General features: G+C 44.0%; 2 protein-coding genes across 4 annotated transcripts; one reads left to right on the forward strand and one right to left on the reverse strand.

The window, feature by feature from the left end:
* Window positions 1–108: 108 nt before the first annotated feature.
* rpap3 (RNA polymerase II associated protein 3) lies at window positions 109–5933 on the reverse strand. Of its 3 annotated transcripts, none has more exons than XM_053863610.1 (17): window positions 5713–5933; window positions 4868–5028; window positions 4638–4793; window positions 4466–4570; window positions 4038–4165; window positions 3685–3806; window positions 3548–3618; window positions 3322–3456; window positions 2718–2845; window positions 2528–2649; window positions 2397–2467; window positions 2243–2329; window positions 1927–2093; window positions 1700–1856; window positions 680–777; window positions 516–616; window positions 109–436 (listed from the first exon to the last, which is right to left on the reverse strand). In XM_053863610.1, exons 2-17 carry the CDS (start codon window positions 5018–5020, stop codon window positions 351–353), a joined length of 1887 nt encoding a protein of 628 aa, XP_053719585.1. In that variant the 5' UTR covers window positions 5021–5028; window positions 5713–5933; the 3' UTR covers window positions 109–350. The 3 variants fall into 3 exon arrangements, with proteins under 3 accessions (XP_053719585.1, XP_053719582.1, XP_053719583.1); XM_053863607.1 differs by lacking the exon at window positions 5713–5933 and adding an exon at window positions 5199–5360 and having other exon boundaries at window positions 4868–5043; XM_053863608.1 differs by lacking the exon at window positions 5713–5933 and adding an exon at window positions 5199–5343.
* On the forward strand, window positions 5401–9054 carry atp23 (ATP23 metallopeptidase and ATP synthase assembly factor homolog). Its single transcript, XM_053863618.1, has 6 exons — window positions 5401–5977; window positions 6074–6119; window positions 7529–7610; window positions 7680–7817; window positions 8232–8315; window positions 8382–9054. The coding sequence occupies exons 1-6, from the start codon at window positions 5830–5832 to the stop codon at window positions 8583–8585; spliced, it is 702 nt and encodes a 233-aa protein (XP_053719593.1). The 5' UTR covers window positions 5401–5829; the 3' UTR covers window positions 8586–9054.
* Window positions 9055–22657: the final 13603 nt, after the last annotated feature.

Raw genomic sequence — 22657 nt, forward strand, 5'->3', positions numbered from 1 at the left:
CTTGTTCTCTTCAGACTCAGGAGTTTCATCTTGCTCCTGATTTTTGAATCTGACCTCTCATGCAGGCTGACACTCAGTTGTCACAGATTCACTCAGACGGATCAAACACAGTATTCATCATTTATTTGACAACACATCAGTGGCATCAGTTCGTCTGAAGACCTGGTTAGAAAATTTTAAGCCAAACAGGTGTCCAAAATCAGAATTTAGTTCAGGGGTCAAACATCTCATGAATAAGCACTTTTGCTTAGAAGAGTTTTTCCTCACTTATCCTTGGCCTCTTTATATGAAGTCTTTAAAATGTTATGTGGTTATATGTGGGTGGAGGTTCTGGGTTTAAATCCACAGATTTAGACGCCGTACTTCTTCTGCAACCCTGTGACAGATGATGTTTCCAAACTGGTGCTGAGTAAGAAGTCAAATATTTCTCTGAGAACTGTGGAGAGAGTTAAAGAAGGTGATTGACAGAATAAAACAAAACAAAAAAACTCCAATATTTTGGCTCAAGACGTCACCTTTCTTTTCTGACGACGACATGAACATAACAGCCATGTCGAAGCGCTGGACAGCAGACAGGCTCTGAAGAATCTCCAGGGTGATGCTTGCTGGTTCGTTCCTAAAACACACCAGAAGTTACGGAGGAAAAAAAACTGGCTGGGTTAGCATAGTAGATACTCACTGTAAGTAGAAATCGTGAAGCGTGTGCAAGATCTGGTTGAGAATATTTGGTTCCAGAGAATTCTGGAAGATGTTGGTGAAATCCTCCGGTTTCATTTGCTATGTGAACAGAAGATTATGGAGAGAAGATTGTCACAACAAAGGCTAATGAAGGGCTTTGGTCAACATATCATATCCACAGTCACTAAGGCTCACCTTAATGTACCACAAAAACATAGACCAATCTAAAATGCTAATCATGCAAAACAAATCTTGCCATGTTCCAGCAAAGTTTACATGCTAACAAAGCTACCGGTAGTTTTGAGAGTGTAAAGTATTTAGCAAATTATATATATTTTTTCTTGGTAACAGGAATTTAAGATTGAGGGTTTTCATAACTAAACAAAATTTTGTAGCTAAGGTGCCATGACTGTCATTTCTAAAACATAGTCCGGCCAATAAATATTGTTGAAACAGTAAGCTAACATGCGAAATCAGACATATTAGCAGTGGAAAATGAAAGGATGATGCAATCTTTGATGTTGTTGGAACTTATTGCTGAAGTTGCATTCTATCATGAGATGCTACGTTTTATTCCATTAGTGCTTCGTCTTAGGGCACAGTCATACCAGCTCAGAGGGTTGGGAACCAAAGGATTTCAAGCCAGATGTAGGTCTTTCAACTGTGTGCATCTGGCTCTCAGACATGCAGTATAATAGACACTGACTCTGCTGAGACCCTACACTCCCACAAACATGTGACCATGTTTCATTTGGTGTAGATGACGGTGGCTTTTGAAGGACAAACCAGAGTGTGGTCAGGTGAACTACAGGCAGCTCATCATCACAGTTCACCATGGTGTCACGCCTCGCTCCCAAACAGGTGCTAGATGCAGCGTGTGTAGTGACGTGTGTTCCACAGACAGAGTAGTCTTATTATTTTATGGCTCTCATGGAATTAATCATTAGAGCAACCATGCTTCTGACATGTTGACATGCCCTGGTGTGACCACACCCTCCAACGCTGAAGTCACATGACTCACCCGCAGGTAGGCGTAGACTAACTCGGGCGAGTGACCGATGGAGCGCAGGTCGGCCTCCAGCTGGAAGCGATTGCTGGGTGCGGGAGGTGGAGCAGCTACGGACGAAGGTGAAGGTCCGGCGGGTTGGTTCTGTGTCTCCTGGACTTCAGGAGGAAGCCTGGAGGGAATTTGACACAGAGGATCAGCTGACATCATCATATAAAGTATGACTCAAACTGTGAATTCACCGCTCAGACAGCTGCGAGGGGCTCGTCTCTTCTATCTTGATCATCTTGGCACTGGGCGACACAGCTAGTGGTGAGGACTCGCCCTCCACTGTCTTCACCACTTCCTGGACCACAGACTTGGTGGGCTGATAGTTGACCTCCTCGATGTCCAGCCTCCTCAGCGGTTTCTGAACAACATTATCATCATAATCATCAACAATAGGTAACTATGAAGACCGACGAGCCAACGAAGCTACAATTATGCAACAGTGCCCCCTGCTGGTCACCTATAGACATAACGGGACTAGTATGAACAACGTCCGTCAGACAGACTCACCGTTGACCTCAGGTGTTCTGGCTTGTCGACAGGCTGCACTGTTCTCCTCTCCGAGCCGCCTGGAGCTTGAAGGAGTCCGCTGGTGTCCTGAAGGAAACATGCGATCGCGTCAGGTTTCTCTCATCATGTGGCGCCAACATCATGAGAAACTTACAATCTGCAGTTTCTGGAGTTCGTTCAGTGCTTGTTTGTTTCCTGGCTCCAACTTCAACAGCTGCTGGAAGTCTACAAACACAAAACTAGTCAGCGTCTACACGTGGGGATAGTACGGCGCTCACACTCCACCTGCTCTCGCCTCATCCAGCTTCCCTAATGCCACGCGGGCTGTTGCCCGGCGGGCGAATGCTTTGGAGTAGGTGGAGTCTAGAGCGATAGCGCGGGTGCAGTCGTCCTCCGCCTCTTTGAACCTGAGCAGGACGTGCTGTTACCTCACAGGATCATGTTGGTTTAAGCATTGTTTTAACACTGAGCTGACCTCTCCAGCTTCAGAAAGGCCATGGCTCTGTTGGCCGGCAGCAGCTGGTTCAACTGGTCCACTTCCATCCCTCGACTGTAACACTCCACTGCTGCCTCGTACTTTCCTTCCTTGAAATAAGCATTTCCCTGAAAACAACAATTTATAAACTTTAACTGACCTTTACACATTGTTACGTGTGACTTAAGTTTGGAGCTGGAGCTAAAGGACTAATATAAACATGAAATAACAGGCGTACATGTCAATTAATGTACGTATGCTTCATTAATACGTGAATATACTTTTATAATAGCTGGGTTTATAGGTGACAAATTATACACAATGGAGGTAAACCAACACTTGAAAAGGCTGCCTAGACAATATACAAGTAAGGTGCTTCATGAAAAACAAAAATATCAAAATTACCTTTGACTCAAACAAATTATTAAATGGTTCATGTTGGTAAATAACTGTAATTGTCATGCAAAATACAAAAAGGAAACTATATATTATCAATACCAACATAAGGTTTCTGTTCTGGTGAACATTACATTTCAACATCCATATTCGTGTGAGATATGGCATGTAAATTGGACTCCTGTATAGACTACATAGAGAGTCTCACTCTGTCTTTCTGCACAACTGCTTCCTGACGTCTCTGCTGCTCCTCCACCAGTCGCTGCTGCTTGGGGTCGTCGGTTGAATTCTCTTGAGACTGCTGAGCATCACCTATGTCAGCAGGTGTCTGACATCTGATCACCTGACAAGAAAAGATGCAGTTAAGATGCAAAAGACCTTCGAAGTTATCAAGACAGAAGAAGCATTTAGAATCAGAAGTTAGGAACATATACCTCTTTTATCTTCTTCACTTCATTCTGCGCTTCCAGGTTCCCCGGGTCCAGCCGGAGAACAGTCTCGTAATCTGCAAAAAACAAAGTGAGTCAGCAAACATGCTAATTTAAAAAAAAGCCTGAGAGCCAAACGTCACCTTCCAAAGCCGCGTCATAACTCTTCTGGGCAAGTCTAGCGGCTCCTCTGCGTGCGAACGCTTTGTAGTAGTTGCTGTCCAGAGCGATGGCCAGGTTGCAGTCTGACTCAGCCACTGCAAATCTTACACAAAAAATGAATGCCTCAGTCAGTGAAAAGGTTACTGCTGACTCGTGTTTATTTACTGCACAATATCATGACTGTGCTTTTTTCAGACACTTCCAATATAAACTTCCAAACAAAAACTCGGAGATCTATCCTTCTATAGACCTCTCCAAGTACTGTACTACCACTGCAGTTCAGGAAAAAGTGTTATGGCAGGTGCGCAAATTGTTGACAACGTTGAACACTCACTTTTTGAGTCTGTAGAAGGCTGTGGCTCTGTTTGTGGGAAGAACAGGGCTATAGGGGTCAGCGTCCATTCCTCGGGTGTAGCACTCGATGGCCTCGTCATATTTCCCTTCCTTGAAGAACCTGTTACCCTGGTGACAAAAGAAAATCATAGAAAAGAGTTTAAACTAGGGCTCCATCAGTTCATCCATGGGTTCTCGCCGAGGTTTGGACTTTTTGTCACTGAAGCAAAGACATCCTAAATTATGGTCTGTTTCTTACAGTTCACTCACTCTGTGCTCTGCGAGGCACTGCCAGCACAGTATGCTCTTTTGGTTGAGTTAAACACAAAATCACTTTCTGTTTTGAGGCACATAATATTGAAAACAACATAGAAAATGTAAACGTGTGAAAGCATCCGCTGTTATGTACCAGTGCTTCTAATAACATACTTTTTCCTTCTCAGCCAGTGCCGTGTCCTGATCTGCCACTTCTGAGTCTGACTCATTTGACTCTGCCGGACTTTCTTCTTTGTCCAGCTCTGCCAGAGCCTTGTCCTGGAACAGAGAAAACATTGCTCCATCAGTTCTTTCTCACACTTTAGTGTAGTGTAAGTAGTCTAACCACGTCAAACTTTTCCCACGATCTGTAATCGCCCGATTTGATCCGTAAAGATTCTCTCTCCTCCTTTGTGTCTCCATCTTCTGTGACTACTTTCTTCTTCTTCTTTGCTTTCATCTTTGATTTGTAGTCCTTGTTTCTCACAGGTGGAAGCTTCCTCTACAAATGAACAAGATAATAGTCATTTAAGTAATTCATTGTTGTACAACAAGCCAATCTCTTCTGGGTCGAACCTGAGCTTCCCCGTCTCTCCCGCTCCTCAACTGCTCATCTTTAGTCTTCATGTCCGTCTCCCAACTCTCCAGGTCCTTCATGAAACTGTGCAGATCCTCCGCATTCTGTCGCATCTGAAGCTGTAGCTCAAATGCTTTGTTTCCAGAAGACATGGCCTCACCTGGGGTGGACGAAACTGAATATATTTGACCTTGTTATCGATCTTACTTTCACACGTTGCCGCAAAGACATGCCTTAGCCGAGTGGCTAACATCTTGTTAGCATGAGACGACTTTATCAGTCAGTGAGTGAGTAGATAAAAACGGTGTTGAGAAAACAAGTCAGGAGTACCTTTCGATTGTTCTTGCAACCGACGAATGACACGTTGAATAACGCTGAAAACCGTAGTTTTGCGACAATGAGTGACGATCTCACTTGTTTGTGTTTGTGTTCGGAGCCATGACAGCGGTGTCCCAGCAGCCTTTGCGTTACCGAGCCTGCGCAGAACTATAAAACCTTCCTTCGTAGAAGAGGACGCACTCGTAACGAGGATAAAGAAAGCGAAAGATGCAGAATTACTAAATATTTTAACTTTTGAGAGAACCAGGCTGAACTTATTTATATTTTAAATACAATAAAACCCGATACATTGTTAAGATTATGACCAGACTATGACACTGGAACACCGAAATTTTAAAGTGTAACACTAGGTATCGCTCGCGTTATAAACGATCTTTGTCATAAAAAAAACGAGCAACCTAAATAATAAATTCCTAATGTATTTTAATCACGCATTCAAGCATAGAATTGCAGTAAAAACTCCATTCAATATGTAATCAAAGAATTGAAATTAAAACTCCGTTACCGTCGAGCTGTGTCACGTGACCAAGCAACCAGCGATGACCTCTCGGTAGCTAGCGGTTGCTAACTTGCAGCAGCAACAAATGCTCTCGTTTGAAGGTTGTCAGCGACATTTCTCACGATGGGCGAACCTAAGGAGGAAGAAGATTACGGCTACGGATCGTTCCCGGGACGAAGCGCTCCAAAGCCCAAAAGGGGATTCCTCGCCACCAGTTTGTTCACGTTCAACCACAGATGTCAGGCCATGCTGCAGATCGCGCTGAGTACGAGTGAGTCCGACCTGCTGACAGTCACGTTCACATTCACCCGCGTTCATTTAAAAAAAACAACAACAACCATATATATATACGATCCTTTCATTTCAGGTCCATATGCCAAACTTCTACTGAGTGCCATGAACAGTTCTGGATGGTGAGTTCATGTGACAACATGGTGTGATCTATCATCAGGGGGTTGTCAGCATCCAGTCGGCCTCCTCCAGATCAACCTGTCTCAACCCTTCTCCCGAGCCACTCGGACCCTCTTCGTGTCCTCATTTCCACACCCTCAAAACTGTTGTTTTTCTAGTAACTCATCTAACATTCTTTTCAAATATGTCCACTATCTGTCCTCTTCTGTGCCCTAACCATCTGCGTCTGGGTGACCGAGCCAGTCTGAGCATGAGCTGTTTCCTCACTCTCAACTTCAGTGTCTACTTCTCTCGAAATCCACTTTCAATTCCGGAGCTGTTGGTTGATCTGCCCTGTCTGCACCCTCTTCTTCACCCAGGATTTAAAATAATAACTTATTACTAGTGGACTGGGTGGCATATCGATGGAAATTTAATATCAATATTAAGACAGTTCGGCTTATGAACTGGGGCGCAGTTATTCTTTCATTATAATTTCATGGTGAATCACCACCGTTTTGCTTCTTGCTTTTGATGTAGCCGCTGAAGCCTGCCAGTGCCGCGGCTGCTTTATAGCGCCACTCCTTACATCAGCTCATGACACAAATCAGAAAGGTAGCGGACACAGCAGAAGACAGAGAGCTAGTTTTTGAGAAAGATATTTGGGATTCACAGTTGACATGCTGCGAGGCCCTTTAAAAGACAGCATCATCAGTTCCCTCAGTCGGTGGGAGTGTGACCGTTTTTTTTTCAAACTTATGTTCAAAGGGACATCCTGCATCAGATTCAATCTTAAAACCATAGTCCCTTGGCAGCGCTGCACAATACAGTCCAACACATATGGTTTGATGTCTGGTTCATGTGTAGCTTGTGAGATCTGTTTGGATCCACCGAATGCCATCGTGACTATACATTCCGTGCAATAAAGATCATTATTTGAATGTGGGAATAAAGCAGCGCAAATGGATCTGGAGACCATGAGCGACAGTGGCAGCACTGACTCATCTCTCTGTGCCATTGTTGTCTGCTATACCTGCAGTTGACATATGTGCCATGGCATCTTTGCTTTGATAAACCATTATGTTCTCGACCTACAGAGACAATATTGCAATCTCTTTCAGCCGTTGCATTTAATCTGAATGAACTTTGTTGTAGTAATCCTATGAGTAAATGTAAAAGCACACATGACTTTCATTTTACCATCAGTCAGGTGTAGGCATGAACTAGGATGAACTAGGGATGCACAGATCGATCAGCTGCTCCTATTTTAGTGAGTTAAGTCAAAGTCATAAAAACAGCGTAACTAACAATTGGCATAATCGTTCCTTCTGTGTTTCGCCTGTTACCTCACTTTCAGTTTTGGCCAAGAATTTTCATTTCGGTTCGGATTTTGTCAGTCATAGTTAATGAAAAACTTCTCTATTTGTGACAGCAAAGTGTTCAAAGACCGACATTTCTCCTGTGAAGATTGTGACGGTCATGTGAGTGGCGGATTTGATGCCACAACCTCGCAGGTGAGCAGCAATGTGCGGATGCCAAGATGTATGGGACCGAAATGACGTGATGTTTTTCTTTGTTTACAGATAGTTTTGTGCCAGAACAACATCCGCCAGCAGGCCCATATGAACCGAGTGGTCGCCCACGAGCTCATCCACGCCTTCGACCACTGTCGTGCCAATGTGGACTGGTTCAATAACTACAGACACCTGGCGTGCTCAGAGGTGAGAGGATGAGGTTTGTTGCTTGTGAACTCAGTGTTCTCCCCATTGCTGTAGCAGCATAGGGACCTCCCCAGTTTTCATCAGTTTTTATCAACATATAGTGAATGTCAGCCCTCTCTCACTGTCAGTCCAGCTGGGTTCTGCCTTATAAGGTAGACAGTTAAAAAGGACCTATGCTCTGTGGTCCATTTGTGACTGTGACCTCAAACTTGAACACATCAACTCTCCATCTGTCGGAGACACCTCCCACTGTGCGGAAAATCCTGGAACCCTGGAATTTAACTGGTCAGAGAAAACCACTTCACAGTGGTGTCTCTTCACCGGAGTAGCATGGGTGCCTGACACTATTGTTTCCCCTGTACATGAGATACAGCTGAAGCAGTTTACAGAACCAAATATTTGTCTTGATTCCAGATTCGGGCGGCAAACCTCAGCGGCGACTGCTCTTTCTCCAACGAGCTGGCGAGATATAACTTTGGGATCAAAGAGCACCACCAGGTACAATAAGAGCTTTTGACATTGTCTTAGCTGAAGTTCACATCATTCATCATTTGACCCTGACAGGAGTGCGTCAGAGGCCGTGCGGTACGCTCCATCCTGGCTGTCAGGAAGATCAGCCGAGAGGAAGCGGAGAAGATAGTCAACGAGGTTTTCGACTCGTGCTTCAATGACCGCGCCCCGTTCGGACGCATCCCTCATGGCAAGAGGGACGCCGAGTTTGCCTTCAGGGATTATGAAAACAGGGACCGATACTATGCCAACCTGTAGAGGTCACAAGGTCTCGCTCCAAAACCATCGTCCATGTCGGTGCTACGAAGACAAGACTACATGCCTGGAACGTAACTTTCAAACTGTCATAAGGAGAATGAGGAGGGGAATATGTGTGATAATGTTTCCTTGCTGTACATAGAGATGATTAAATTAATCAACTTTTTTTTTTCCAATCAAATCTTGTCCGTGTGCTTCACGAGTCACCATGAACTTCAAGTATTACGAGTCACATTGACGCGCTAAGAGGATTGTGGGAGTTGCCAAACTCGAAGACAACTTTGTGGACATTAAACGAATGGTGTCCTTTCGCTCAGATGAATGGACGCATTAGCGCGATAATCCTCCCTGCAATCGTGCGGACGCACGCGCCGCATCATAATCGGCAGCTTCTCTTTGAATCTTCAGAAGTTTAAGACAAGGGCAGCCATGTGACCACAGCAGATGAGAATATTAGCATTTGTTTCCCTCTAATATCTTCCATTAAAACAATAAGGAGTGGTGTAATTGCGCACATGTACGAGACATTTGTATATTAAACAATAACAATAAAACAAGCTTGTAGTCTATAGTGACGCCGGGATTACAAGAAAAGCTCCAGAAATTACACTCTTCCATTTACTCACAATGAATTAAATTGACTTAAGAGTAATGAGGAGCACAAGAGGCAACTCTCTCTCTTGCTCTCTCCTTCTCCCTCACAATATTTATTGTATTGTAAGGACACACTTGGTGCCAAGATATGTATGGAAATATAAACCTATGGCATAGCTTCATTGCAGCCTGTTTGATAGGAACAAAAACTGCCTGAAAGAGTGTCACTCTTTCAGGCAGAGACCAGAACAAATATATTACGTGTATTAACATGCTCAGCTATTAAGGAAAGACTTCGAGTATAACCATTCCAGAAGAAACCAGTCAGCCAGTTTCTGGGGAGATGGACGCCTGGGCCTCCGCAACCCGACCTCACATCAAACCAGAATCAGAATCGGGCCACTGAGGATTCCACCAACTAGGAAAATGCTTTGGAACAAAGTGCAATAATGAACAAAACATAATAGTAACTACAACAACAATAACAGAAGTAACTAATAAATAAATAAACTACTCTACTGTCATCTTCAATTTAATCATCGGACTATGCGTTTTTTTTTTAATTTATTTATCTATAAGTAGAAATACCATTGAAACCCTATTGCCATGTAAAACTGCTGTTTAATTTTTTATTTACTTGTCAGTTTGTCTTTTAACTAGTGGTGGGACTTTAATGAGTTAATCGCGATTAATTAATGAATCGCGATGAACTCATAAAAGTCCCACCACTTTGCATTAAAATATTTTAACCTTTGTAAGTGCAAGAGTTCCTGGTCCACTGATCACACTGATGCACAAGACACGGGGCAGCTAGGATGATAACAAAAGCATCTGTTTCCACTACTCTGAATGTTCTTGAAATTCTTCTAACATTGAAATTCTTATACAAATATTTTCAAGACATTAAAAGAGCTTTAGTTTAAATAAGGTTTAATAGAAACTTGAATATAGCCACCATCGTGATTTATTGTGCTATGAAACTGATACAAAATAATGTTTTGTTGTTTAGCTACCTGTAGTTTCACTAATAAACCAAATTCATCCAAATAGAAAAATGTGCTGTCTTAAGGCAAATATTCGTATACGATTAAACTGCGATAGAAAAAAAAAATAAAAGTAGTGTGAGGCGTTGAGGCGTTATTACGCCATCTGGCCTGTAGATGGCAGCGTTGCTCCAACAGCTGCCGAACGCGCAACTGTCTCGAGTTGCCGTGAGGAAGTTAATTCGCAGGTGAGCGCGAGCTCACCCAGAGACACTTGGGCTGCGGAGACGAGCTGCGTCGCTCCATCTAACGACCTCACGTTGTGTTCTAATAAGAAGCTCCCGCGCACTAATCTACTGTGGGACAACACATTAACCCCCAGAGCTGATGAACTTGTCTCATTAATTAGAAGAGAGTCCGCCTGAGCCGCCGCACGCTGAGGAGAGAAGTCCGCAGGTGTCGACTCCTCACTGGATCATTGAATTATTTAGACCCGAGCGAAGAGGAGCCGGTGCTCACGCGCCATGACTTCGAGAGGAGGAGAGAACGGACCCACGCTGGCTGAAGTGTCAGCATGGCAACAAACAAACTGCACACTCAAATAGAGAGGATTAAAATTAAACAAATTGAAAAAAATGAAAGTGATCATTGAACACAGCTTCAACAAGCAGAGGATTAAAACCCAACAAATCACTATCCGCTACAACGATTCATCACGACCACAAATGACATACAACAACATAGATCGCTTAAAACAACAATAAATGACAAAACAACAAAATGTATTAAATATACAGGTCTCCAAACACTACTACGTGTCATAGACATAATGTGAAATACGACCCATCACACTGACAGTTTCAATGACGCAAAGCTCTCAGAATCTGGTCCTGGACGACTTTGAGACAGAAGGGAAGGACGACTCACTGGAGACCTGAGGTGGAGGTTTGACCGTCCGTCACCACGTCCCCAGGGAGACACTCGAACAAAAGAAAATATATTGAGCAGACTCGCCTGAGGAGAACAATCCCAACCAGCTGGTGGAGGACTCCGCTGAAGGAGGGATGGAGCGGTCGAATGCAGTACGACAAGATGGTATTTATTCATTTGCGAATCAAAATGGACGCTCACGAGTGGTTTAAACTAATGTAAGAAAACAACTGAATTACAGCTGTTCGTCACCTGAGCTCAGCGAAGGCCATGGTTCCATTGTTTACACAACGAAATCTGCATCTCATCCTGAAGAAAGGATTGTGAATCACTCACATGACTGGTGAGGAAGTACTTTGAGTGTCACACATCTGGGACTGAGTCCAAGCGATCTGCTGACACGAGTCTCTTAGACACGTTTTTGTTATTGCAGCTCTCATCCAGGTGAGTTTTGTGGCTCATGTTGTCTAACAGGAAGCGGCATTGACTCACATTATTGTCGTATCATATATTCGATTGAATCCAGGCTCCAGCTAGAGCCACACATCCAAGTGTGTCCTTGAAGAGCAACTCTTTCAGAAGTCTCTGATGCTCTTCAGTATCACAGTCACTTATCTGCTAAAAAAATGGGCAAAATACTAGCTGCAAACTACACAGCTCACAGCACTGTGTACTGCAGCACTCAAGCCAACTCATAGCATAGAAATCTCACTTAAGCCAGCTAACTTTCACAATGGTCTTTGTTAAGGAAGTTTGTGAATTGGCACGAGATGAGAGCAGCCACCTGCTGCGTGTCTGGAAAGAAGGTGCACAACATTAAGAGCTTGTTCAGTGATGAGCTCTGGAGGTTTGGAGGAAGACTGTCAACAGCTACCAGTTAATGAATCGATAAAAGTCAGAGTTGTGTCTATAGGAATCACTCCTGTGGCGGGTTGAAAGTTCCTCTTAATTAAACCCCAACTCATCACTGTAATGAAGTGATTTCCATAACCCCCCACACCCCAACCCTCTCCCCCACTAGAACCGAGCCTCCTTGCTGGGGGGCGCTAATTGCCAGGTTAGACGCCGGACGCCACGGAGCTTTTTCACCGTGAATGATGACTCTGACTTTTTCGAGCACTCGACTTCCAGAAAAGTCATGGCATCACACATTAGATTAGATATCCTTTATTTACGGACATGCTTTTGAGTTTGTCACATATTGTTGCATGTAAATCCAAGATGTTTCCACTGTGGAAGTGACACCTGTGCTGACTAGTGTGCTCTGACTAATATTGCAAGGTCCAAGGTCACCATCCTGGAGCATTCTGGAGACTCTGGGCTCCATGCATAGGCCACAACTGTTAGTCCACAGTGAGGTAGCGACGTGACACATCTGATCAGTGGAATGCGGCAGGTGAGGTGGACTGCTACACACACGCAGGAGGCGTCAGTGTGACCCAACAGCGTCAGAGCATCTGTTGAGCCACCGAGGAGATTACATGAGTTCCAGGAGGCAGAAAAAGGAATTTGAGACCCAGACATCCAGTGAACTGGCTCTACAAATGACACAGAAGAGGCTCAATCCAGCTATGATACCTGGATACCTTAATGGGGGTATTCACACTGAAGTATGTTTGGCTGAGATGTAACTGACTTTGGTCCCAGACTGGGGTGTGAAACCACGGTTTAAGATGCTGGAATTGACCACCAGTTGTCATAATACACAGCTTCTATCAGGAGCTCACATCAGTGCGCACGTGTGCCAAGCATGAGGAGGAGAGTTGGGAGCACATGAGGAAAGTTTGGGTGGTGACATCATTTGGTTTGGAGGGCCTGGAAAGGAATTCATATTCTGAATTGTTGGATTCAATGATTCAGCAGCATCTCTGCTTTTTGTGGAATGGAAAGTTAAACTTGCAAAGCAGTTGTGCCGACCTTGTACCACTGGTATATGGAGAGTGTGACGACTTACTGCCGGGTTGTGGGGTGCATACACTGGGTGCTCTGCTGAGGACAGACGGTCAGGCAGAGGGCGAGTGACACCACTGTAAAAATCTGATGCCCATGCCTTTGTCCTGCTGTCTCACACAAACCAAGGCCACTGCAGGAGACCTTTCACATTTCACTATGTTCGATCTGCCACCCTGTGGAGGCGCTTTGGGTCAACCGAGTCCCACACTAACAGATTGATCAACAGCTCCATCCTCTGGGCCATTCAGACTGGAGACACCGATAAACTGACATACACGACCTCAGGCTGTCCAGCTTCACACCCGCCACCAACCACATTTATTTAATAGTTTTCTAATTCCGTCTACTGAGAAAATGGCCCTCAACTTGTTTAAGAAATACATTCAGTTATTTTATCATTCGTTACTAAATAGTATAGTTAAAAAAAACACCTCTGGATCATTGTCAGTGGGTTGCAAATTCTTTGTTAAGCACCTCATCCACTTCATTGTACCTGTAGTTATATGACTGTATTACGACTGGATTCTCTTATTTTCCATCAGTCTTTGTTTGTTTCTGGCATGGAAACTCTGCTTTAGTTTCAAACAAACACAGATGAGTGACAATGTGCTGAAGGTTAGCGAAGGATTCATTAATGAGCCAGCAGCTTCTGGGAGCGATGAGATTAAATAGAAGTCCCGCTCTTACCCCGGGACACTGACCGGTTGTTATGTTAATGACTGGCGCCTAATTAATACCATGCATATAATTAACAAATGTAGATTTGAAATGCCAGCATGTCTTAATTACCAGCCTCCAAGTCATCATGGACTCCAACTCTGCGAGAGAAACTTTAAAAATAGGAAATGTTGGCTGGTGAAGTCGCAGTCTGGGCTTTAGTCAAATAATAAGGTCTGTTGAGCAAAACTTCAGTCTGACAGTGATGGATTTGACCTATGACCTGGGAAAAACAAGTGGAACACCATGCAAACAATCATCTGTTTCTAACTAAACACTCCATTCTTTTACATTTTTGGAAAAAAATGTACCAATTGTTTTGGTCCACTTTGTTATTTTGAATCTTGTAGTATTTTTAAAAAATATTATGCTACAGTGGAACCTCTTTTCTCGACCACAATCCGTTCCAGACGGCCGTTCGAGAAGCGATTTGTTCGAAATCTGAATCGATTTTTCCCATTACAATTGATGGAAAAAGAAATGATGCGTTCCAAGCCTTAAAATAGGCTTTTGTGGGAGTGAATGTAGAGTGTCTGCTGCAGGTGCGCTGTTCCTCTATGTGTGTGGCCGCTGCATGTGGGAGGGGTTGCCGAGTGAGTGACGTCTCTCCAGAAGTGAAGAGGTGCCCGGTGCGTGTCCAGCTCTGAATGTGCGCTTCTGTGCAGTTTGGCTGTGACAAAGTCATCAACCAAGTCACGCTCTGTCCCAGACTCGCCTCATCCCTGTCCCAGCTCCAGGACATCAAACCCTGGAGTGAGCGCTCCAGCCTCGGAGGTGTGGAGAGAGAGCACCTCCCCTGTGACACTCTACCACGGTCCAGTGTGAAGACAGGAAAGGTTTTACACCTCAATATGAAGAAAAAACAGTCCGTGCATGTTATGTTTTTTCCGGCATTTTTCGGGGGCGTTCGAGTTCTGAATTTTCACTCAAAATCAGAAGCAAAAAAATCTCGAAATTTTTGTTCGAACTCCGATTTGTTCGAAGTCCGGGGTGTTTGAAAACCGAGGTACCACTGTATTTTTATGTCATGCATTTGTATTTATAATCGCACATTTTGTAAATACTTTGCATATTTTGAATATTTTGCAATCCTTTGTCTTTTAGTATCACATTTTGGCACTTTATTGTTCATGCATGTAACCAATGTCTTACAACTGACTATGAGAGTGGATGTTTTCTGTCATTTCCCCCCCTTTTTTTTCTTATGTCACTAACTGCTCATGACCAAACATCTTCAAATGATATCAACTCCCCAATTGCTGCCACCTGATGCACCCGGGTTTCATTGTCAGGAGCCATTTCTGCAGTACAAACAAATTCTCAGAAAACAATCGAAAACGATGCAGTACTGTAGCCAAGACTGCAATGGTGCTCTAATGCTCTGGCAATAAATAGGAAGACGACGCTCCTTCATGGTCACGTGTTTCAAGCATTTATAACAGTTGCTAACATGGTGGTAATGGTCTGCTAAAACTAACAAATCACCTCTTCTAAAAGTCTTGTGAGAACTAAGGATAAAAATGACCTGGGTGAAGGATGTTGAACACAAAATGTACACATCAGCAGATCATCGTCGTTACAAGAGTTTGTTCATTTCCGCTTCGTAGCTGAAGCTAGTCAAGCTACTCGGCTACACGTTAGCTTAGTACAGCTAATATCCCCATCATCCAGGTTATGTAGTCCGACAAAGAGAAATCTGAATTTCTCTACAGTTGTCGGACTAAGCTGTTTGAACAGTTGGTGTTGAAACACTAACCCGTAGTTCCCCAGTATAACCGGGAACTAGCGTCTTGCGTAGGCAGGCGGAGCAGACGTCATCGTTTTCTAAAATATCCGGATTGGCCGTCCACACAGAGCCTTGGATCCAGCATTTTCAAATTTATTCACTCTGGGACGTAGTTTCAGAAAGTATAGGTAACTGTAAATGCTGGAGCCGTGTGGATCAAAGGTCTGTTCGACACAACTTGTGCAGATACCAATGACTCTCTGTGGATGGGGTTTCAAAATGGGAGAGTGTGGAGGAAGCCCACGGAAGCATGGGGACAACATGTCTCCAAACATGAAGGACCCAGTTTCACTGCAAACCCAGGGTGAAGCCTTCTATTTTAAGATATGAAAACTAAGATGTCGGCTGCTGTAACAGTTAGCTTCACAAACAACTGTGCGAGAAAAAAAAGAGACTCTCAGGACGTTACTTTGTTGTTTGTTGGAGAAAAGTCATGGATGGTTCAGAAATAAAAAACTGAATCCTCTAACTGCCTCATTAGTGGACTACCGTCCTAAAATGACTGAAGTCCTGGAGCATTCAGAGCGAGAATATCGTGACATTCTCCATCAATCGACCCTCCAAGGACATCACCTCCTTCTCCGGCGTGCCCCAGTTGTGAGAGGCGGACAGCCGCCGGGACCCTCCTCTGTGCGTGGGGAGGAGCGGTACTTTGCCCGGGGGGTGAGCAGCGTCTCCCCGGCGAGCCAATTTAGCGTGACCTCCTGTCTCGTCTCCCGCGTTGCGAGTCCAGATAAGTGTCCACCAATCTGGCGGCTTTGTCACGGACGTGTGGTCAAGTCCCGGAAGCAGTGGAGCGGCTCAACTTGAACATCCGCCACCACCGCAGGGATTACTGCGCCTCGGCCGAGGATTGACGCTCTTCTGTCTGACACGGTAGATAAGAAGTGGGACAGGACGCGACTCGTTCTAGGAAGCCTGGAAAGTCAAGAGAGTCACTGGTGCTCAAAGTGCCTTTGAGCAAGAAGAGTTCTGCGTGGTCCAATTTACTGCATTTATGTTCAGATTTGCAAAAATTGTGATGAATGGAAAGCTATTCCACGGTTGTTTCGTCCACCAATCACGGAGTGGCAGCGGGATTAACCTATTTCAATAAAACTTTCAGGGTTGGTTGTACAAGGGTTTGCGTAGACGTGATTTGATTGTGGGCACGTTCTGCGGATTCATCTGGATTGAGAGTGTCCTGAAGATTTACCCCATTGATTTCTTGTCTGCTGGTCATGTGACCAGCTCTGGTGGAAAAACCAGCATACACTGGAAAACTTGACTTTTAGGAAACACAACATAAAATTGAATCAACATTCTTGAAACGATAACAGATGATATGATATTATGATATTGTTAACAATATTGTTACTATCAATGGTGACATGCAGCTGACACAAAACCAGTCTTGAAGAATGCTCTCATACTGTATGGTCATAGTGTATGAAGCTTTGCTTGGAGACTGGTGTCGCTCTGGAATACTTCATGGAGCAATGGGTGAGAGCAAGTACAGCAGTTATACCCACAACAAAATACGGGACAACACCACTGGGAACACCTCAGTATCACACTGGAAGAGCTGGAGGATGTTGGTGAGGCGTCTCAGTTTGGCGACTGCTGACCTTGCGACCTAAGCTTGGATGAGCAGATGGAAACAGGTGAATGTAAGATGAATAAAACCTTCAGTAAATGAGCAGGAAACTGCCAGTTCTCCAGTCGCTTCTTCAAGTGACTAAACTAGATTCTCGTGAACTCTGCCCTTTAGGCCCTTACACAGGGCTTACTCAGGCCTCCTATTATCCATAGGCTACTCCCTTCGTGGAAGGTCGGTGAGGAGACTCGCCCAGCTCTAACAGTCTACATCTACATGTCGACCCGTCCTCCAGCTGCTGTAATCTTCAAACTCGAGCAGCCCACTCTTGGTATTTTGAAGTAGGAATTATCATCAGCTCACATGCATTAACAACTGAGTTCTTGCACTTGTTATCAAAACATCTAGGATGTTTTCAGTGGCACTTTAGTAGTGGTGCCTACTCGGATGTGTTTATATAACAAAAATGAGGCTAAAGATATCCAAAAAGGATGCTGTCCCAAGCACCTGCGTGTGTCTCCGCTTCCCGAGTAACAGAGGAGAAAATCCTCACTCAACTCAACCTTGGTATGGCAGACTTTGTCGATGAGGATCACTACGATCCTCATCGACAAAGTCCAGTGAAAGATTAAAAATAGAATTTTCTATTGAAGCGTTTAAGCAATGGCAAAGCAGTTTACAAAAAGGTATAAAAATTAAAAAATAAAAAGTCTAAAACTCCAACGCCAGATGCTATCGGGGAAATGGCCTACTTCTAGTTACAGGAAAAAAATATGAATCTCTTAGAAAGCACTGACCTGAAATGTCCAACTCTTTCACTTTTTGGTGATGTTGACTTATAATCCGGACACCAGTAGTGTCTGGATCATCTTACTCTGAATTTCAGTTCAAGGACACGGTTCCTCCGTCTGTCTCCTGGGAGTTCACATTGTTTAAAATACACACATGAAATACGCAACGTGAGAAAGTCACACCCTGTGGGAGAAGTACACAGCGTGAGAAAATGATTCATTTAATAAAACATTTGCTTGAAGCCATTATGCATTTGGGGGGGGGGGGGGTAGCAATCATTCATACAAAATTCTGTTAAAATACTGTGATTAAATTGTTATAATAGTCGATTCGGAGTGGAACACACTTCAACACATCAAGATAAAACCTCCTTATTCCACTTATCTTGACAAGATATACCAAGACTCACCACCAGAGGTCGCTTTTCACCGCTTCCTGAACCATATTTATTCTTGATGCAGTGACTTCAACCCCACAAGCACAATTTAAATCAAAGACTTAAACAAATTAAAATCTACACATGATAAATAATATGAGTGGGTTGCGCACCACCAACTTTCTCAAGCTGCTTCCCTGAACTTCGCTCTTCCGGGGTGTGTGTGTGAGGGGGGACTGAAGCCGGATGAGAAAAGCAGGCGCTGCGTTTGCTCAGACCAGACCAGACTCACACTCCATCTGTGGTTTAACTCCTTTCATGAGTCACTGACCAGAGAAAAAGAGTTGGTGTGCGTGCTCAGGTAGGTGGCTGCCAGATGGACGAATGTGCCGAGCCGGAGCTGCGACATCTGGGAGCAACGTCATGAAACATTTTGAAATGTTTTCCTGAACAGATTATGGGATGTAGAGATGAGCATCAGCACCTCAGATTCTGGTGAGACAGGAACTGAAATGAGAGATTGTGAAGTCGTTCAAGTGTGTGGAGACAAACATTCAGAAGAGCTCATCTGAAGGTATTTAATCTCTTAAGAAAGTGTTCTCTCGTCATGTGTCACAGATTTAAAACTTTCCCTCACACCTTGCTGTGCACTGGAACACGGTAAAGGTTGAACCCTAAATATAGCAAAGTCCTCAACATTGATAGTCTTGTTGTGGAAGAACATCAGGCTCATGTTGTAGAGGAAGAGTCTGATCCATCACAGGAGTAAAGTTCATGTGCCCCTGATCATTGTGCATCAGGATTCTGGGTTTGGTTCGAATAATGGGTCCAGGAAATAAAACCTAAGAGCCATTTGAGAGATGACAGTGTCTTGAGCTGGCTTCATGCATCGACCCCTTCCACTTTAGACTGGTTGAAGTAGCGAGGATCCTGATTGTTTGTCACCACTAGAGGGCCTCACAGAGATTTGCAGTGAACAGATGGTGTCATATTTCATTAAACCAAGGATATGAGAAGAAGCGATGAAAGGCTCAGGAGAACTTGCTCATCACAAATGAGAATGACTTATACATGTCCTGGGTGTTGACCTTGACTTATATGGCAGAACTAGTAAGACTGAAGTCACATGATATGGAAATGGGAAATGGGAAATAGGAGTCAAGTTGTTGAATTTCTGATTCCCTCTTGACCGAGTGCCGCGACCTTGGACAAGTATCAACAAGCCCAACTCATGGAATGGTGGAACCCACACTGTTTAATCCAGTTGAGCCACCGTGACTGGAGCGATTCCTCAAGTGACATAAACCACATGTGCTTCTGAAACATCCCAGCTACAGCAACTGGTAGCACAACTAATAGTACTACGTATGTACATACATGAAGGTAGCAGGGCACCTCTGGGTCTGCAAGGTCACTTCCTCAGACGGGAGGAACCAGTCTGAGCTTTGGGGGTTCCCATGACCTCCATACCACATGGAGCCAAACCACAACCCTCCTCCTGCCTCTGACCACTCCCTCTCAGTCCAGCTCTTTATTTCCAAGCATGCCACCATGTTAGAATATGAAGTTTCTGACAGGTCTAAACATGGTTCTCCAGCTCTCTGCCAGCCCAAAAACTTCAAAAGCAGGACCACGTCTTTGAACGTGTTGCAATTACCAGCACATATGTGGGCCACACCGCTTCAGCCAGCACCTGATTCTAATCAGCTGCTCTGACGCTCCCGACACACAGGCCAGCAACAAGAGCGAGAGGCCAATAAAACATCTCTAGTTCTAAACCCTCAGACAACAAGAGACCAACTCCACAACTGCTGTGTTCACAAACAACTATGTGGCGACCCAGAGCCACGTGAACATGGTTAGACGTTCGTGGAACAAAGGATTATTATCAACATCCATCCAAGAATCTAATGACATCACTTCAACGCAGCAATCTCTTAAGATGGCTGAGAGACGCGTTCAAAAGGGCAGACAGAGAGCTTGAATGCTAATGTCCTCCTTAGTGACTTAGACTTAGACTAGACTTTATTGATCCCTTTGGGATGACTCCCTCCAGTGAGGGACGACAGGAGCGAGGAGGTTGACGGCGCCCCGCTTGCCGGGCTGCACGTACTTATGTTTGCCAAACTCAGCACCAAGAATATGATCCAAGACTTGTCTGGAGCACATTTGAAGATCTTTGCAACAGAGCTGATGCCAGTCGTGGCGCTTGGCGATGGTTCAGTTGGAGTCCTGCTGAGTCAGCGTGTGTCCAGATGATGAAACAGATTCTCCTGGGTGGGCCAGTGAAGTTATTAAAATAAAGTCTGCGAAGGATTAGGTTTGGATCCCTCAGCAGTTTTAGGGGAAATATCGAAGTGTTCAAATGCTGCTCATTTGCCTTGAAGTTTCACCCAGTTTCATCATCCTGTGCAAGTGTTTGTTAAATTAGCACCAGACCCGAGGAACACCACCTTCTCATGAAGGCAGGTTTGTCTTCTCGCCATGGTACCTCACAGGTTTTAGGAGCTGATGTGTTTCATTAAGTGTTTGTGCCTTGATTTATATTCCGAGTGAACCAGTGACTTAGCTTGACAGGACGTGGTTTCTGACTTGCCTAACCAACCAATTTCACTGACTCACGTGTCTGAATGAGACCCTTGGTTTCAGTGAATCCTCAGTTATTCTGACTTTACTATTATGAGTTGTTTTTTCTATCCCTACAATTTCAGAGTAATGGAAATACTGCTTTCCTTTATGTATCTCAGTGCAAGTAGTTTTTCACTCAAAAACATAAACTATTCCTCATAACCAAAGTCTTGCTTACATTTAAGGGGGGCTGGTCAAAGGTGAGTGCACAGTCAACATGGCGGATCTGAGAGGCAGAATTGTAGCCCTTGCATTATTGTGGAAGTAGATTAAAGATGTGGACATCTCAGTGTCCATCAACCCTTCAGGTGCCATGCTTGGGGACTATGTGGATGTTTGCTTCTTTCACGACTACATCATCACAAAATCTGGGCTCTCATTGGTTAATTCAGCACAACTTGTTGCCGCACTTCTAACTTGGGTGTTACACAATATGTCGCCAGCAATTGTGTTGCTGTAAACGCCTCGAAGATGTGACCCTGTCACCTTACACCTGTCACAAGTGATGCCTGTAACGTGTCACTAAGTAATGAAGTAACTAAGTAACTAAGTAATGCGTTACTCTAATAACAATCTCTTTCAGTAGTAATCTAACGCGTTACTATTTCATACCCAGTAATCAGATTAAAGTTATTTATCTAAGTCACAGTGCGGGGAGAGTGCAGGAAAAATATTAACATTCGCTTTCTTTAACTGCGTCTTTCGGCATGACGTCATATGCGGGACAAGCAAGTCATGTTTACAGCAGGCGGGCAGTTCACGTGTCAAGCTGCCGGCTACACGGCGGTAAACAACAGCAGAGTCAGGCGAGAGAGGCACGATTCTAACTGAAAATACAGCCACTATTTTGATATAGTGTCTGCGACAGATGACAGTACGAACCCTGCAGGATTCACCAACATGCAGATATGGTTAAATAACTATGTACCACCTTTTTAATCATCTTGATAGGTCAAGTTAAACAACACTTACGATAGATTTTTCGACTTTTTCTAGATCCTCCAGTTCAATGGAGCACAGAGAGGTGAGTCGCAGCAGCAATCACTTTAGTGTGGCTACTGCCTCCAGGTGGCGGACAGGAGACGTGACACAATGAGACTTGTAATGAATGTCTTGTAAGAAAGACATTTTTTACGGTTTTACATTCTCTGATATGTTGCTTTCTGTGAGTTATTTTTGGTCCAACGAATTAGAGTATATCAAAGTAGAAATAATCACTGTACATTCATATAGCTGAGACTGTGCAGATAAAATGACCCCAAACATGGCCAGGTAAACGGTTTTAAAGCATAACTATATTATCCCCGAAGGGTACAGGTTTGTTTTTACATTACCTTGTTTCAAAAACATAACCTCAAATTTGATATAGCAACATTGTTTTGGGGGCTGTCATTATCTGCTAAATGTAACTTAACAAGTAACTTCTAACTTAGTCACCTTTAAATTCAAGTAATCGGTAAAGTAACTAAGTTACTTTTTGAGGGAGTAATCAGTAGTGAGCATTGAGACTCACTACTGAGAATCTCAACAGTGAGATTACTTTTTCAGACAATGCATGTCACCCTGCTCCCACATTGTACTGCGATTGACTTTATATTGACTTCATTGTGTTCAATGTGAACAAATCTTTTCACACAACTTGGTCACCACGTGTTCATGACTCCAAGACTCTAGATTCATACAGCTTTTAATCCTCCATCTTCCATGGCTGCTTTACTTTTCCCTTTCTCTGACTCA

This window comes from Synchiropus splendidus, chromosome 4 (assembly GCF_027744825.2).
Source record: "Synchiropus splendidus isolate RoL2022-P1 chromosome 4, RoL_Sspl_1.0, whole genome shotgun sequence".
NCBI classification, from domain to species: Eukaryota; Metazoa; Chordata; class Actinopteri; order Syngnathiformes; family Callionymidae; genus Synchiropus; species Synchiropus splendidus.

What these genes read in the sequence shown, in the direction of transcription:
- rpap3 (XM_053863610.1), bottom strand. Translation starts at nt 5,020, where the DNA reads ATGTCTTCTGGAAACAAAGCATTTGAGCTACAGCTTCAGATGCGACAG. An exon ending in CAGAACACCTGAGGTCAACG is followed by an intron (nt 2,094 to 2,242) that starts GTGAGTCTGTCT and finishes AATGTTGTTCAG; the next exon opens with AAACCGCTGAGGAGGCTGGA. An exon ending in TAGTCTACGCCTACCTGCGG is followed by an intron (nt 778 to 1,699) that starts GTGAGTCATGTG and finishes CTGTTCACATAG; the next exon opens with CAAATGAAACCGGAGGATTT.
- atp23 (XM_053863618.1), top strand. Translation starts at nt 5,830, where the DNA reads ATGGGCGAACCTAAGGAGGAAGAAGATTACGGCTACGGATCGTTCCCG. An exon ending in GCAGATCGCGCTGAGTACGA is followed by an intron (nt 5,978 to 6,073) that starts GTGAGTCCGACC and finishes CTTTCATTTCAG; the next exon opens with GTCCATATGCCAAACTTCTA. An exon ending in GACACCTGGCGTGCTCAGAG is followed by an intron (nt 7,818 to 8,231) that starts GTGAGAGGATGA and finishes TCTTGATTCCAG; the next exon opens with ATTCGGGCGGCAAACCTCAG.